The following is a 15,048-nucleotide window of genomic DNA, read 5'->3' on the forward strand; positions in this document are numbered from 1 at the left end:
ACATTTTGCCGGCAAGAGAAATGCAATTAATTAAATCCAGACTTTTTATTTGTAAAGTGTCGAGCGTATAATTTAAAATGAATTTTACACTAAATGAGCTTGTCTTCCCTCCCTTACAATCTCTCCCCCCTCCAACTATCTCTTTCTCTTTCTTCTTATGTAATTGTTGTGCCACATTGCGTACAAACCAAAACCTTGAAATGCACTTAAAATTCTTGCTCGTATTTTGACACGAATTTTTTAATTGTTTTACCATTGGTCGAATGATGGCTGATGAAAGAGTGAGCGGGGGCGGGGGCGGTATCGCGGGTATGAGCAGATGCGGGTATGAGGCATCGAGAGTGTGGCAAATTGGCACATTGGTTGCATTTTGCATTCTGCAGTTTTCTAAACTAAACTAAATATCTTTTTTTTTTTTTTGCCGCATTTGTTGGGGTTTGTATGTGTTTCAAGCTGGTTTCATTCTGCGGCCTGGCCATTTCTATGGCTGCTTCTCCCCTCCACCCAACAATTGGCACCCCGCCTCCCTCTTCTCCATGAGCCATATGTGGCCCACATAGTGGCGATGACTCTTTGAGTTGTATATTTGTTTTATGTATAGTTTTTTTTTGCTTTTCCAAGTAAGCATCTACATAGATATTATCAGTGCTTTGACCATTCTGCAAATGAATGTTGATTTATGTTTTATGTTCTATCTCTCTGTTTGGCTCTTAACTGGGTTATTAGGTTGCCAGAGGCACCCAAATTGAATTATGGCTCATTGGATATTAAAAAGAAAAAAAAACACCATTTGAATTATTGTCATTAAAGAACTTAATACATTAATTGCAGAAAGTTATTCTGGAATATTGATTTATGAATTTAAATTTAAATATTTCGCTTTTATTTTAGGTTCATCAAACTGCCTAAAATTAATTTTTTAGGCAATTGCTCGTGCATAATCGTTGATTAATGAATTCCAATTAAAAAGGCATAAATATATTTAATGTTTTCCTTTTCGACATATGACAAAATTGAAAACGGGCATTTAATTAGATGTTCTATCTGCGTGTCTATGAATTATGGTGTTAATTTGTATGCTAGAAGTTATGGCCTTGTTTTGATTATAAATTATGTGCTAATTTAACTAGTGATTAAATGAAATATTTGCTTACTCTCCCAACGATTTAAAACGATTTACCTAAATCGTCTAAATTTAAGCTTTTTTCAAAAACTTGCTTAGATAAACATGGCAGACTATTTATTTGACAAATAGAAGCTTTTGTAAATATTTGTAGTCTGCTATCCCAGACCAATATACCCCAAGGGCTTATTCGCATACTATGAATTGACAGCTTAATATATATATATATTTATACAAATAATCCAATTTTTGTTTTGTTGCTGGAAGCATTTTTGTTAGTTTATTTTTGCCGGCAAAAACAAAAAACAATAATCTCACCCAAAATCCATGCTCCTGATCCGTATATAAGATAAACAAACCGGTAAAAAAGGATTCACACATACAAACAAACAAATAATAACTGCTGACTATGTCAGTGAAAGGTAATTTATGAGAGTTTTCCCAGCTCAACGCAAACTCACCAAATTTCCCCTAGAAAAGAGAGAGAAAAAGAGACATACAAATGGGCAATTTTATGCCTTTTTTCGAAATGAAATAAACGCTTGGTCTGAAGATTAGACTCGAATTGAAAGTTAAAATTGAAAAATTTAAAAGTTAAAAATATATTTTTTTAAATATTTCTTTTGGCTGAGTTAAGTATGTAGGTCCCAGTGAACAAAGTTAGAACTTGCAAAATGGATTTTTCTTAAAATAGTTAATAATAACTTCAAAATTATTTTTAAATTAGAAGAGGTTTTTTGTAATGAAATGATCTAAATAATATTAAAGAACAGTAAATACTGATTTTGTAAGAACAAAGAATTAAATATTTGAAAATCTTTATAAGGAAGACATGTAATTTAAAAATTATATATTTTCATTTGAGAAAATTACTTAATATTACAATATTATCCAAAAACAGATTCAAGAAGTTGCTTAATCAGCCAATATATGTATGCATGTAGGTTAAAGAAAAAGCAATTAACTTATTAATAACAAGTAAAAGTAAAGTGAAATATATATATTAATAGAAATTTTAATGCAAAATAAATAATTGTTCTAAGACATTGTGGCAAACCACAAAATGTTTATGTATTTTCAATTTGTTTTAACCCAAACCAGAAAATTACTCATCATCAGATGGCAGAAATCGACATCATTTGAGAATCAAGAGATAAACGGTTAAGCCGATTATTTGGTGCCCTAAGCTTTATGGCCAAGGTGTTTGACAACCTCTAATACCTAAGACACCACAACAATAATAACAACAACAACAAAGAGAACATCCATAGGTATAACAATAACAATTAACTGTAAACTGAGCTAAAAAGAAACAATAACAAGGTGTCGATGTCTTGGCAAAGGTATTGGCCCTTCCACTCCCTTGCCTCAAGTCGTATGCCTCAGGCCACAGCCAATGGCCCCCAGAGAGATGGCTACTTGAGACTCGGTCTGGAGAGTTCATTAAGCTTATGTAAGTTAATTAAAACGCAAACAGGCAAAATGGCAAATGATCAAAGTGCCAAAGACAGCGAATGGCAAAGGTGAAATGAGATTGTGCACAGCAAGATGAGGAGGACTCAAAAGGGATGGGCTGAGTGGTGGGGGTGGTGGTTGGGCAACAGCATAATGACAAATCACTTTGCACAGTAAATACGCAGAATACAGCACAACACACCAATTTCATTCGCAAATGCCACTACCACTCTCTATCTCCCTCTCTCTCTCCCTCTCTGTCTTTCTCTCTCTTTCTCTATGGGCATTGCCAGTGGCACTAACACTTCCAGTTTACCTCTTGTCCCCATGTTAACTGCAACATGTGTCAATTGGGTTTTTGGAGAGAAGAAAGAGGACGAGGTGGTGGTGTGACGATGGGTTGGTGTGGGTGATGTCAGATTGCCCAGTCCCTGGCAGGCTGCTTGTGAACCTGCGGCTGTGGTTGAAGTGCTAGCATTGTAATGGACACAAGGGAACACAGTCTGCCAGCGAATGAGAGACAACCGCATATACAATACCACAACACAAACCTCATTGACTTTGTCTGCCAAAATTTATTGAAGTCCATCAACTCTAAAGCTCTTTAGGATTAGTCCACCAAAATGACTGCCGCCAACAATATGCTGAAGAATTGCCAGCAAGTGAAACACTGATGAAAATGTAACCAAATGGTAGCAAAAGTTCGTTGTGAGTTGCTTAAATTTTTCCCCCAGTGTAAAATAGACACTTGGCAAAAATGTATAGGCTCCCCCTTTCTCTTTCTTTCTCTCTCGATGGCAATCAGCATTGAATGTCGCATTGCAATTGCCCAAGCCTACTTCAAGGATAATTGAAGCTGCATCCTGTGTTACAGTCATCCTTCTTCACCCTGTCCCTCTATCCAGTCCATCGAAAATTTCCCTGTTCGCTTTTAGGTGTAATTAAAAAAACAAACTATGCAAATTTACTTGAGCAAAAACTTTGCTAGTGTCCCTGGCAAGCAGCAGCCCACCTAACTCTACTTTCTTTCCTCTTCACTTTGCCCCACGTCCCACTCCTCACTCCCCATGACTGGTTGCAGCACCTGGACGAGCGGGCACCTTTTGTGTTTGTGTGTGGCATACTTTTTGGGCGCTACACAATTGTTGACTCTTGCATAAATTATAATTATTAAGTGCAGCGGCAAGAAAACACAATTTATTTTTTTTTTGTATTTCGTACTTTTTTGGGGCTAGGGGAAGGACTTGTTGTTTTTGCTGATGATGCAGCCATTTGGCTTAGTCCCCCCAAGGTATGCAACATTTTAATGCAGTTGGCAACGATGCGTATACGGAAAATAAACCAACATTATAACATGGAATACTAATACAATGGCAAAGTCAGTTGTCCCTGCAATGCGTGTGCTCCCATTTCAACTCTCAGTTTTCTACTTGTTTGTATAATCGATGTTGCCATGCCCACTTTTAACCTTTCGCTGCAAGGCGACGACTTCGACTTCGACTTTAAGGTGAGCAAACAACACGATTTGAATGTCAGCCACAAGAAAAAAACAAAAAATGAAGCCATTTATGTAGGTTTTCGCATTTAAGTTTCTTTCGGGCGAAAATATAATTGTTCCATTTCCGGCAATTTCGCTTAACACGGGGCAACTTAAGCACACTTTTCATTTCGCCCGTCACACCTACACAAAAGTAACATAAATTAAAATGTCGTTAAGTTCTGTTTTTGCCACAAAATAAGCGAAAGCTTATACAATATAAAACGTAATTTCGCTTTTTTCAGGCTGCCAGTCTCAAAGTTGTGCAAGAAATTTTAGCAACTCATTTTTATAATTGATATATATACAAAATATTTAACTCAAAACCCATTAGCAATAGCAATTGAAGCGTTGGCAGAGTCAAGTTTTCTCTTGTGAAAATACTTGATAGTTTTCTCTCTCTCTCTCTCTCTCTCTCTTGAAGCTCTAAATTTATTTAAATCATAAACAGCACAAGTAAAAGAAAACTTGGGACTTGAGACCAACAAACACAATTCAATTTTCATTTCCTTTTTCTAGCAATTGAATTTCTATTCTTGGCCTGAAGGAGATTAATGATTTGATGGTTTAATTTGTGGGGGGGAAAAATGGAAAAAAACAACCAAAATACCAAAACGAAGTAAAGTTTTAAAAACACCGAATATGATATACACTTGCCAGCTATGGAAATGAAAATAGGGAGAAGCCAGTCACTTGCTTAGAATATAAAAAATCATGTAAGAAAAGGTTTGTGCAAGGCGAAAAATTTATATTCTTAGTAATGGATAGTCGTAATTTCACTTACCCTCATTTCCTTGGAGAGTCTATGTAAAATTCTCAGTCTGCCATTGGTCCAAAATATTTGAAGTATTTTCTCTCAATTTCTTGCATTTTTTTTTTTCTTTCAACCTGTCAAATATTTGATTTGGCTCAAGGACAACCAATTTTTTCTCTTCTACTGTTCTTTTCTTGTTTTTTTTTTCTGTCCGAGAAGAGAGACTTTTTTCCGTTGTAATTTTTCATGGTTTATGTCGATTTTCATGAAAATTGCACTTGACATGCAATGGACACTTGAAATTTAATTTGCGAATTGTGTGGAATTTTCAAATCATTCAAGTGGAATTATGAGATTACTTAGAATTAATTGGCCATTTTGGCCAAGCTATTGAAGCTTTAATGCTAAATTCTGTCTCACAGACATTGAACTTGAAGGCAGATGCTTGTTGAGGAAACTTTCCTTGTTGCTATATTTAGGAAAAGAAGCAGCTGTAAGTTGAAACTAAAACTTTTCCTCTGCCACCATCTAACGAGAAAGTTTTCCCATGCGATATTACCGTATCAGCGTAGCTGTATATACTGATGGACGACACAGAATATAGTTGATCCAATTAACTAACTTAAAATCACTTAAGTTGGTAAGTTTTGCATCAAGTTGTATGCTTTAAGTTTTTCCATTGCCAATTGGTTTACATTTTTAAATGGGTCAAATTCTTCCATCTCTTTTTGTTTCCTTCATTTCTGCAGGACATATGGTCAATTGTCATGTGGTTAGCCAAAGAGCAACAGGAAAGGAATAAGAGCGAAGGAGACACAGAACGAGAGAGAGAGAGAGTCATGGGAAAAAAACTCGATTGTGAGGCTTTTGAGGACACAATTTGTATTCATTGCCACTTTAATATTTAGCGATGCGTAAGCCGCTGTCAGTCACTTGATGTGAAGTGATTTTATTCACCCTTCCATTATGTATGCATATCAATTTTTTTTTCCTTTTGTTTTTTGCAGTGTTCCTTTTTTTGTTTGGCCACCATCTGTGTGTATTTTTAAGTGCTATAATTTACATTTGACATGACATTTTATATCACTTTGAAATGCAACTGTGTATGCACACTCAATGGGAATTGTCATGCAGGCAGTAAGTAAACAAAAAAAAACCAAAAAAAAAGAATTTTACTTTAGACATATCGCAGTTTTTATACCCTAACCAGTATATGGTCAGGAATTTGAATAGTTAAACTTATGTTGTATAGAAGCTTTGTTTTAGACTGGTCTATGCAATTAAAATGAGCTGCATTCATATAACTTGTTTATCTACAATAGAAATGCAACAATTTTATATAATATCTCAACTGAAAAGGCATACAATAAGTCTAAAATGTGAAAGTTGTATAGCTCAATATAATAATCAAGGATATAAAGAATGAAATGAAATGGTATACTGCCCAACAATCGGACGTTTTATCTAATTACCATTGAATATACATACATAGTAAGTACATTGTAAGTACATAGTCGAAGCATTAGATCTTGTCCTTGGAAGTTACATGATGTAGATCAGAAAGAAGATTCATTGTATATAAGTATAACTAACAACCTATAGATCATCTATAGATACATCTGCACGGAAGATAAACTTGAAAGAAAATAGAAAGAGAAACAGGTAGTTTTCGCCATGATTTAGTAACTTACAAAAGGCTTTTTATTTTGGACCTTAAGTACATTCAAAATTGAGATCTTGCATTGCATTTCACAGTTGAATAATGTTTTACACTGAATTGAAACCCGACCTTAACAAATCTAAGAATCTAATCCATATTTAAATTTCAAACTTGTTTTCCTTTACACACCAATACTTTGTGGAAGGTCTTAATCAAAATAGCCACAAAGTCAAATATGGCAGATTTATATACCTACTTATATATTATTCACATATATGTAAGCAATTTTACTTTTGAACACAATATTCGTACCATTTACTCTCTGTTAAATAAAATGTGAGGTGTCTAAATCAAAAAGACCTAAAAAATTTCAAGTATAAATGGGAAATATTATAAAAACGAAAATTAACAAATACAAAACATATACAGCTATTAAATTAACATTTTTATAATTTTCAGTTTTGTGATGTGTCAATAAACACTAGTAGAATTTATGTAAAAAATGTTGCATTAATTTTTTTTCAAAGTTCATTTTAATGAAGCATTTTTACAGATGAATTAACATTTTTTAAATATCACTTGAATGGAATGGTAAAAAGTAATAAGTTTTTTTCTTAAATGAGTAAAAGAAAATATTTATATATTAATAATTCCGTAGAAATTATTGTAGCCATAAAGAGGCTTTCATTTTCACATTAAATTTGATTAAATTTTCATAGTGTATGGTGAAGAGAATGCATTTTTCCCCATCAGGCATCAGCTCAAAGCCTTGTGCAGCTGCCAAAGTTCCACAACATGCACACGCTTCTGTTTTTGCACTCCTTCACTTTGAACTCCTTTGACACACCTTGATATCCTTATTGCCCTCATGGCAAACGTTCCATCATCGCTTTACCTTGCAACTCATTAAAAGGAAGCACAGAATGTTAAAGAGGTAAACCATCAAGAAAAATATCCCAAGGGCAATACAAGTTATCGACTTTGAAACACTCTGTATCATTGTTGCTTGGCTATAAACAAGTTTTAAAATGTCCTATAGTTTTAATTAATGGTTTTGAAGCAATGATGAATATTATTTAGATATACGACATTCCTATATTTGTTTCCTAAAACGAATTTTCGGAGTGTCTATGGTATACTGCTTTTATTTTCACACGAATTCAGATTTTCAGACTTGCTTTAACCTCCCATTTTGAAAGTGTAGGGTATAAAAAGAAAAACACTCGAACGAGTCAAGGTGAGGCACAGAAAGAGTGGTGGGAGCAATGCACATCCTGGCCAAAAGCAAATGAAACCAAGTCCTGGCTTCCAAAGATGAATGCATTTCCTCTCACTTTTTGCCTTTGCCTTGTGCGTAACGGGTTAAGAAGAAACAAAAAAGAAAAGGCTATAAGTCATGAGTATTGGTGACAGGCAGCGAAATAAGTGGGTGAGTAAAAGAGAAAGCAAACGGCGAGAGAGACAGAGGAAGTGCAGAGGTACATGCAATGTGAAAATGGGTTACCAGAGCAAGGCTGACTGCCCAGCGTAATGGAAAGCCATAAAAATGGATTTATAGTATCAAGTGCGTGGCATGAAAATGTCCACAGAGTTGGCTGGCCAAACCTTTTCTTTCGCTTTTATGTGACAGTCGTCCACAACATGCTAATTGATCCCCACTGATTGAGTTTCGTGGATTTCGTAATGCTCATCAGTGGACAGTAGTATCTCATTGGTGTATGTTGTGTGTGTCCTGCTAATCAGCCATTTGCATGTTTTTGCTCTCTTCACTGCAATTAATAGCTAAAAGGCTTAGGAGCCTTCCAAATGACGTAAATTTATTACCGGAAGCATTGCCAACTCATGGCAGTCCGATTTCTATTGAAAAGAGTTTTAAACAGTTTTTAGAAAGATTAGAAATTCGTTGAAAATATCAAGAGGTAGTTAGTTGAAACTAATATAAATTATCTCTTGGTGTTTGGCCTGATGAGTTTCTTTGCCAAGTCCTTTACAACAACTAATTATTAACCATTACAAAGACCCACAGTTGACCACTTCAATAACATTATTTAACCGCTAATTGCCTACCATCTAAGCCAAGGCAAAGGAGAAACATTTCTTTAGCAATTTACATTTAACCCCGTCCATTTGCCACACTAAATATTCGCTTAATGAAATCCATTGAGTCTCAGGATATACATACATTCGAGTGTTTATGTGGGTGTGGCTTTTAAGGCTAACCAGGTCATTTACAATCAAGCCGCGATAATCAAAATCAAAGTGCACTACCATTTATTGCATTGTTATTGTTGTGTTTGTGGTCGGTTTGTTTTGTTTGTGGGCGCGACACTAAATTGCAACCGCATCTAAATCAAAAACCACCTAATCAACGTTCACCTCACACACTCGTTTCCGTGTGAGAGAAAGAGAGAGAGAGAGAGTGTGTGTGTGTGTGCGTAATGAAGTGTTGCCACCAATTAAAGCGAAAAGGGAAGCTGACCCTATCACTCCTCCTCTTCGTATTTCCTGAAGAGGGCAGCAACTGTTACTGTTCCAGACAACCCCATAAAAGTTCAGTCTGCTTGGGATTAGTCATTCATCCATAAAGATAGCACACTTTCCTTTCATTTACAATACAATATCATCATCAGTTTTAATTTTGATAAATTCATAAATTTGGTGACGTAGCAAATAGGCTAGAAACAAAGCTACTAATTGATAATCAAAAAGAATATATAAATATATAAGTAAATCTGCCACCCCCATATCTCACCTCCCAATATGGTGCCCATAATAAGTAGAATTTTGCAAATTTTTCGACAAACTCTTCGTCTTTTAGCCTGTTTAGGCCTATTGGGATTCTCGCAGTTGGGACAGAGAGCGCGTAGTTCTAGTCTTTCGTCCATGACCATGCCCAATAGATCCCACTCCAATTGGGATACAGGTGTATCAAATTCGTTCAAATGAACTGGTATACGCATAGAATACAATTCTGATTGTGGATAATTTTTAAATAATTTCAACATCTCCTTGCCCCGCGGTGGGTCTTCCGTTGGTGATTTCGCCCATTGAATGACAAATCGATGACGATACGTCTGAGTACTTTGGAAATCAAAGAAACTCAACTGTACTCCGATCTCAGTGGTGGCATAGGCATCAATAGAACCGCAATAGGGACTGACACCATAATGCTTGCTCGCATTGCATCTCACCTTAAAGATCAACTTGCACGACGTGGGATTCAGCAGTGTCAGCCAACGTCTCTGAACGCGTTTATATGGCGCATGAAAGGTCAACATTTGTGGTCTGATGATAAGCATGCCCAATCTACGTGATTCCATTGTTGAAATTGATTTTGACTGGTAACTTTCACACGCAAATTTACATGCACACTGGCAAAAGTTCTACCCAATGTACGTATGAAATAGTAGGAAAAAGTCGAATTGAAATTCTGTCGGAAATATGCCAGCAATTGGAATAGTTTTGACAGCATATGCATATGATGCTTGACTGTTGAATCGTCTGCCACAGCCCCCCTATTCCCCCTTTCCCAGGGAGCGGCCAATCGATATTGTCGAGTTAAATTCGAAAGCAATGTTTTTTTTTTGTTTGCCTTTATGGCCTCCGCCTTTTTCGTTTTCAGTTTCATGTCAATTCACTCACTGACCATCATCACGCATTACCATTAGCAAATGCCGGACACTGGCAACTGCCCCGTCCATCCTTCCGAATAACCCGTCACATACAATAAGAATGACGACGATGGCGATGTTGATGAAGATTGAAATTGTCAAATTCCGCCAGCATTTTCGGGCTCAATTTAATGATGAATGAACTGTGTATGGGGCCACGAAAAATGGCGGAAAATAGAATTATTATCACAGTTTTTTAGTGTGAAGTGGCACGGGGACAAGCCAATATTTACCCAGACATTTATTGCCGGTTGCAGATTCAATTGCATGTAATTGAAAGTTTTTTTACTATCCCCCTTTTAAGCTGGCAAAGAAAAAACATAGTTTGGAACTAACATAACTTTAATATATTGTTCAAAGTCGACTTTCAAAACAAATTATTCTAGTCTATGGTAAATGGAGGGGTAGGTTTAAATATTCGCTATCCATTCATGATGGCATGAACAAATTCGATGTAGTTGACCAAGCCTTGTTCATTCACCCGATTATTCAGCAATTCATTCATCTCAGTTGGACTCATGCAATCGCCGCATTGGGTGAGTATATGCCGCAGCCTGGCAGCCGGCATATGTCCATTGCCCTCCTCATCGAATACTCGCAAAGTGGATATGAACTCTTCAGCCTGTTGTGTTAGGTTGCATGGATTGTTCTGCATCTCCTTGCTGATCTTCTTATAGATGGATATGAATTCATTGAATGAGATGCGTCCGATGGCTCCAGCCCGCAATTGTTGCTGATGTTGCCGTACACATGCCTCACTGGGATTGATACCCATCACACGAAGACAGTCGCCCAGTTGAACTATGCCGATTTTTCCGTCCCGGCGCATATCATGCATCAGAAATATGCGTCGTTTTTTTTCCAAGTCAGCCACTCCTGGGTCAGTAGCGGTGGGAGCCGACTCCGACTCCGATGTGGTCGACTGTTGTGGAGGGGACGATGCCATTTTGTGGGTGGTGTTGGTTCGATTGATAGATGATTGACTTATTGACGGATGGCCAGCTGGTTCAATTGATTGCTTGCAATATAGAATGGATATAACTATGGTTACGGATACGAATACGGATACGATAAATGAGGACAAGACAGCCTATTGCAAATACATTTCGCACATGCCACAAATTGAATTCAATCGTTCTGTGATTTGGAAATACAGAAATATGATAGCTGTGGACATGTTGAACGATGAAAGTCGACTGAGTTGATTTTAATTGATAGCTGAATGAAGTTAAAGTCAAAACCCTATATGTTTTTTATTTGTGATTTTACTTGAATTTCCCTTTCCAACTGCCAATTTCTCTTCCATTGGCTCAGGTCAGGAAATATAGCCCAGGCTGAACGTTAACTTGGTCCTTCTTGCTTCCTGTTGACACATTTAACAGCATTTACATCAATTTTGCACCATGGTCTAATGCATTTAATGCAGTTTTCATTTTATGAAATTATCCTTAACCAGCTCGATATCGTTGATGTCCTGTTTTTTTGCTCTCATAGTTTACTGTCATGGTTATTTAGTTAACATTTTTGCATCTCTTGCTTACAATGTAGAGGAATGACAAAATCCTTTCACTCAACTCATAATGCACTTTGCTTGTTTCATATTTAATTAAATGAAAAATAGCTACCCTTTCCACCATTCTGGATTACTCTACAGAGAGTCCTCCATTCCCATATGCCTGTACCACAAAAAAAAAAAAGCGACACAAAATGCAAACAAAAAAAAGAAGAAAAGTTTATACATTCCGCGGCTGACTCAGTCAGTCTTCATTTATTGTAAATGAGTTTGGTCTGAAGCTTGGGCTGGAGTGCGGCATCGTAACAAGGACTCACACACACACATACATATGTACGTAAGTCGCCCCCATGCAAATGGCATTTCGATTCAATTCCAATTCCCAATGCAAATAATTTGCAACCGAATGCCATTAATGTGTTAAAATCTACCAACACCATCACCACCAGCGATATTGAATCCAATACCAACTGCGATCCATACATAGATATATACATATATTATGTATATAGTATGGTCGATGGCATATGCCATGCACGTGGTGAATATGTTAATAATATTTTGTACATTTACTGACTTTTTAATTTAATTGGCTTTTATTTCAATGGAATGCAGAATGAAATGTAGGCTTCACTGCGGTGAATGAAGTGAATCAATTATATATTGCCATTCGCATTCACTTAACTGAGATAATCATCTTTAATTGAAACTAAAGTAAAATCATAACATATAAAGACTTGAAGCCTTCATCTCCTTTACTTTGAAATTCTCTTAATAGACACGAAAGCTATTCTGATTTTGCCTAAGGACTAAAGAAGCCCCTCGTTTAAAACCGATCGGTCGACCTTTACCTAATTTTTCCTCTTACTGGCGACTATTTGGTTCGAGTACATGTTATGATATTATTGAAAAAACTTAAAGGAAGTTGTTTAAGTAACAAAGAACCAAGTAGAGATTCTAAGATATGCTGAAAGTAATTAGTTTTTTACCTCAAAATGAAGCGAAATCTGCAATTTATCTTGTAATATGTAAGACATTTTTAGAAAATAATACAAATTCAAAATTTAAGTTAATTGTTTATGCTTAATATATTTGATATTTTAGTTTTCTAGCAAGTCTATCGATAGAGACCATTAATACCATCGATGGATTCGGATTCTGGCGACATTTTTGATAATAGATAAACTATCAGGACTACTTTTGGCGATCTTAATGACCCGCTTCGATTGACTCTAATAGATCCTTTGGCAAGCTGAGCTAAGAGGACATATCAAATATTCATATTTCAATGTGGTTGCCTTTTTTCATCCTTTGAGTCTAATACATATACCAGACACAACCACCAAAGCTATCAATCGAGACTGATAAAAAGGAATTTGTAAACTAAAAATTTCAAAGTTTATTACATTTAAAAAGAGACTCTCAGAAATGAATCAAAATTTAAGAACAGCAACTAACAATTTGGCAATGAATGAAGTAAGAATTTCATCTAATCGGAAGGTTTTTGAATAACAATTAAATAGAAATTATCCGATGTGGCAAGGATAACTTCATTGGTCAATGTGCGCATCCGCAATAAAGTAAGCTCATTCGTGGCATCCAAATCGAGAACCACTTGTCGTGCCTTCAACACAAAATTTTGCATAAGTGCGGCATAGTGAACTGTCTGCGTGTTGTCCAAAGTGGTCTTAATAGGGATTCCATCGTTATCAACCACAATAATGCCAGCAATATTTTTATAGGCCTGAAAGCGCTTTAACAATTCCTCTACTTCAGCGGACATTTTGGCAAGACGTGTTGAAGATCTTTGAAAAAGGAAAGTGTTTTTGTATCTCAATTTTTTTTTTTTTTTTTTTTTTTTTTTGCCTTTTGCTTTTGTATTCGTTTTCTCTGTTTCTCTGTGAATATGATAGAATATTGAAATTTTTCCCTATTGTTATGAGTTTTAACGAGCTGCTAAATTGATGTACATATTTTGCCCATTTTTTTGTTGATCCTTTTTACTATAAATAAGCTTAAACTTCATAACAATGCTGGCCACCGGACACGGTCTGCAAAAGTTGGCAAAAGTACGGAAAATTAATTGAATGTTGTTGATGCTTGTAGCACAGATGCTGTTGATGCCGTCTCCTTGCTGGACCCTTTCATTCGAATTGCAGATGAAATGTTTGCATCAAGTTTTGTGCGGAAATTATGGCACTCATCCGACTTGGCCAAACCTCCACAAACCCAATTGCAAAGACCAAATAACGCAGTCACAATTCCCCCACCCAAAGACCATTTCCAACCGTACTGTAGCAGACTGGACTTAAAAAGTGTAAAATTGTGCACTTTTTGAAATTAATTAAAAGTCATAAAACTCATAATGAAATTACCCAAACAATCTGACAGACAGCCGCAGCCAAGACATGAAAGGGAGAATCCATGGCCAGGGAAGGCATTTGGCAGAAAGAGAGTTTCCACACACATACACATATGTATGTAAATTTCATGGCCAGACTTGAGGGAAATTTAACTTTGTGAAAATGCACATTGTTGTCATTCAACTGGAAAAACTATGTGTGGAAGGAAAAGGAAGGAAAACGGAAATTCATTTTGATAATTAAATCAATGTCCAGTTTTAAAAACCTCAAATGCAATTTGTCATTCAAAATGTCTACAAAATATTTTTCAACTTTATACTCTCTACCCTAACAATGAAATATGGGCATAAGTCCAAATGCATTGAGAAGAACTTAAATTTTGTTCCACAAATTAGAAAAAGATGAAGAGTATACGAAATTTCCCCATCTTTGCTCTCACTAAGCATAGACTTCAAATCCTAGAGTATTGTGAAATTCGTTGTCACGATGGGTTTTTGGTTTTCCCATTTCAGTTACTGCTAGTCAAGAAGATAAATTGTGTACTACAATGTGAATTTTATTGCATATTTGTTAAATAAATATTTAGTTTTACTGTCCAAGCTGTGCGGCATGCAACAGGAGCTTAATATTTGATGCATTCAGATGCATGAAACTAAAATATTTACAAATTCGTTGCACAAATGTTGCATATAAATTTGTGAATCAAAAAAAAAAGAAGGAAAAACTCACAAGTTTAGTTATTTTAAATATCCGAAATTGCAGCAAGGCTAAGAGCAAATAAATACCTAAATGAAACGGATTAAAAATAGATTTTAATTTTAATAGTTTGCCTATTTATTTAAATAATTATAATTACAGGAATGTCTCTTATTGGCATGCAATTAAGTCATTTATTAAATTCCACAAGAATTTTCTTTAAATTTTAATCTAACGTGTAGTTTAACGAGTTATTTTCACCTCAGTTTCATATTA

General features: G+C 35.8%; 2 protein-coding genes across 2 annotated transcripts; both read right to left on the reverse strand.

The window, feature by feature from the left end:
- Positions 1-10,524: 10,524 nt before the first annotated feature.
- Positions 10,525-11,406, reverse strand: LOC137581576 (myosin-2 essential light chain). Its single transcript, XM_068295876.1, has one exon. It carries the CDS (start codon positions 11,144-11,146, stop codon positions 10,622-10,624), a length of 525 nt encoding a protein of 174 aa, XP_068151977.1. The 5' UTR covers positions 11,147-11,406; the 3' UTR covers positions 10,525-10,621.
- Positions 11,407-13,088: 1,682 nt separating this feature from the next.
- On the reverse strand, positions 13,089-13,625 carry robl22E. The gene has a single exon (XM_068295880.1). The coding sequence runs from the start codon at positions 13,494-13,496 to the stop codon at positions 13,203-13,205; it is 294 nt and encodes a 97-aa protein (XP_068151981.1). The 5' UTR covers positions 13,497-13,625; the 3' UTR covers positions 13,089-13,202.
- Positions 13,626-15,048: the final 1,423 nt, after the last annotated feature.

This window comes from Drosophila tropicalis, unplaced genomic scaffold (genome assembly GCF_018151085.1).
Source record: "Drosophila tropicalis isolate 14030-0801.00 unplaced genomic scaffold, ASM1815108v1 contig_845, whole genome shotgun sequence".
Lineage (NCBI taxonomy): Eukaryota > Metazoa > Arthropoda > Insecta > Diptera > Drosophilidae > Drosophila > Drosophila tropicalis.

What these genes read in the sequence shown, in the direction of transcription:
- LOC137581576 (XM_068295876.1), bottom strand. Translation starts at nt 11,146, where the DNA reads ATGGCATCGTCCCCTCCACAACAGTCGACCACATCGGAGTCGGAGTCG.
- robl22E (XM_068295880.1), bottom strand. Translation starts at nt 13,496, where the DNA reads ATGTCCGCTGAAGTAGAGGAATTGTTAAAGCGCTTTCAGGCCTATAAA.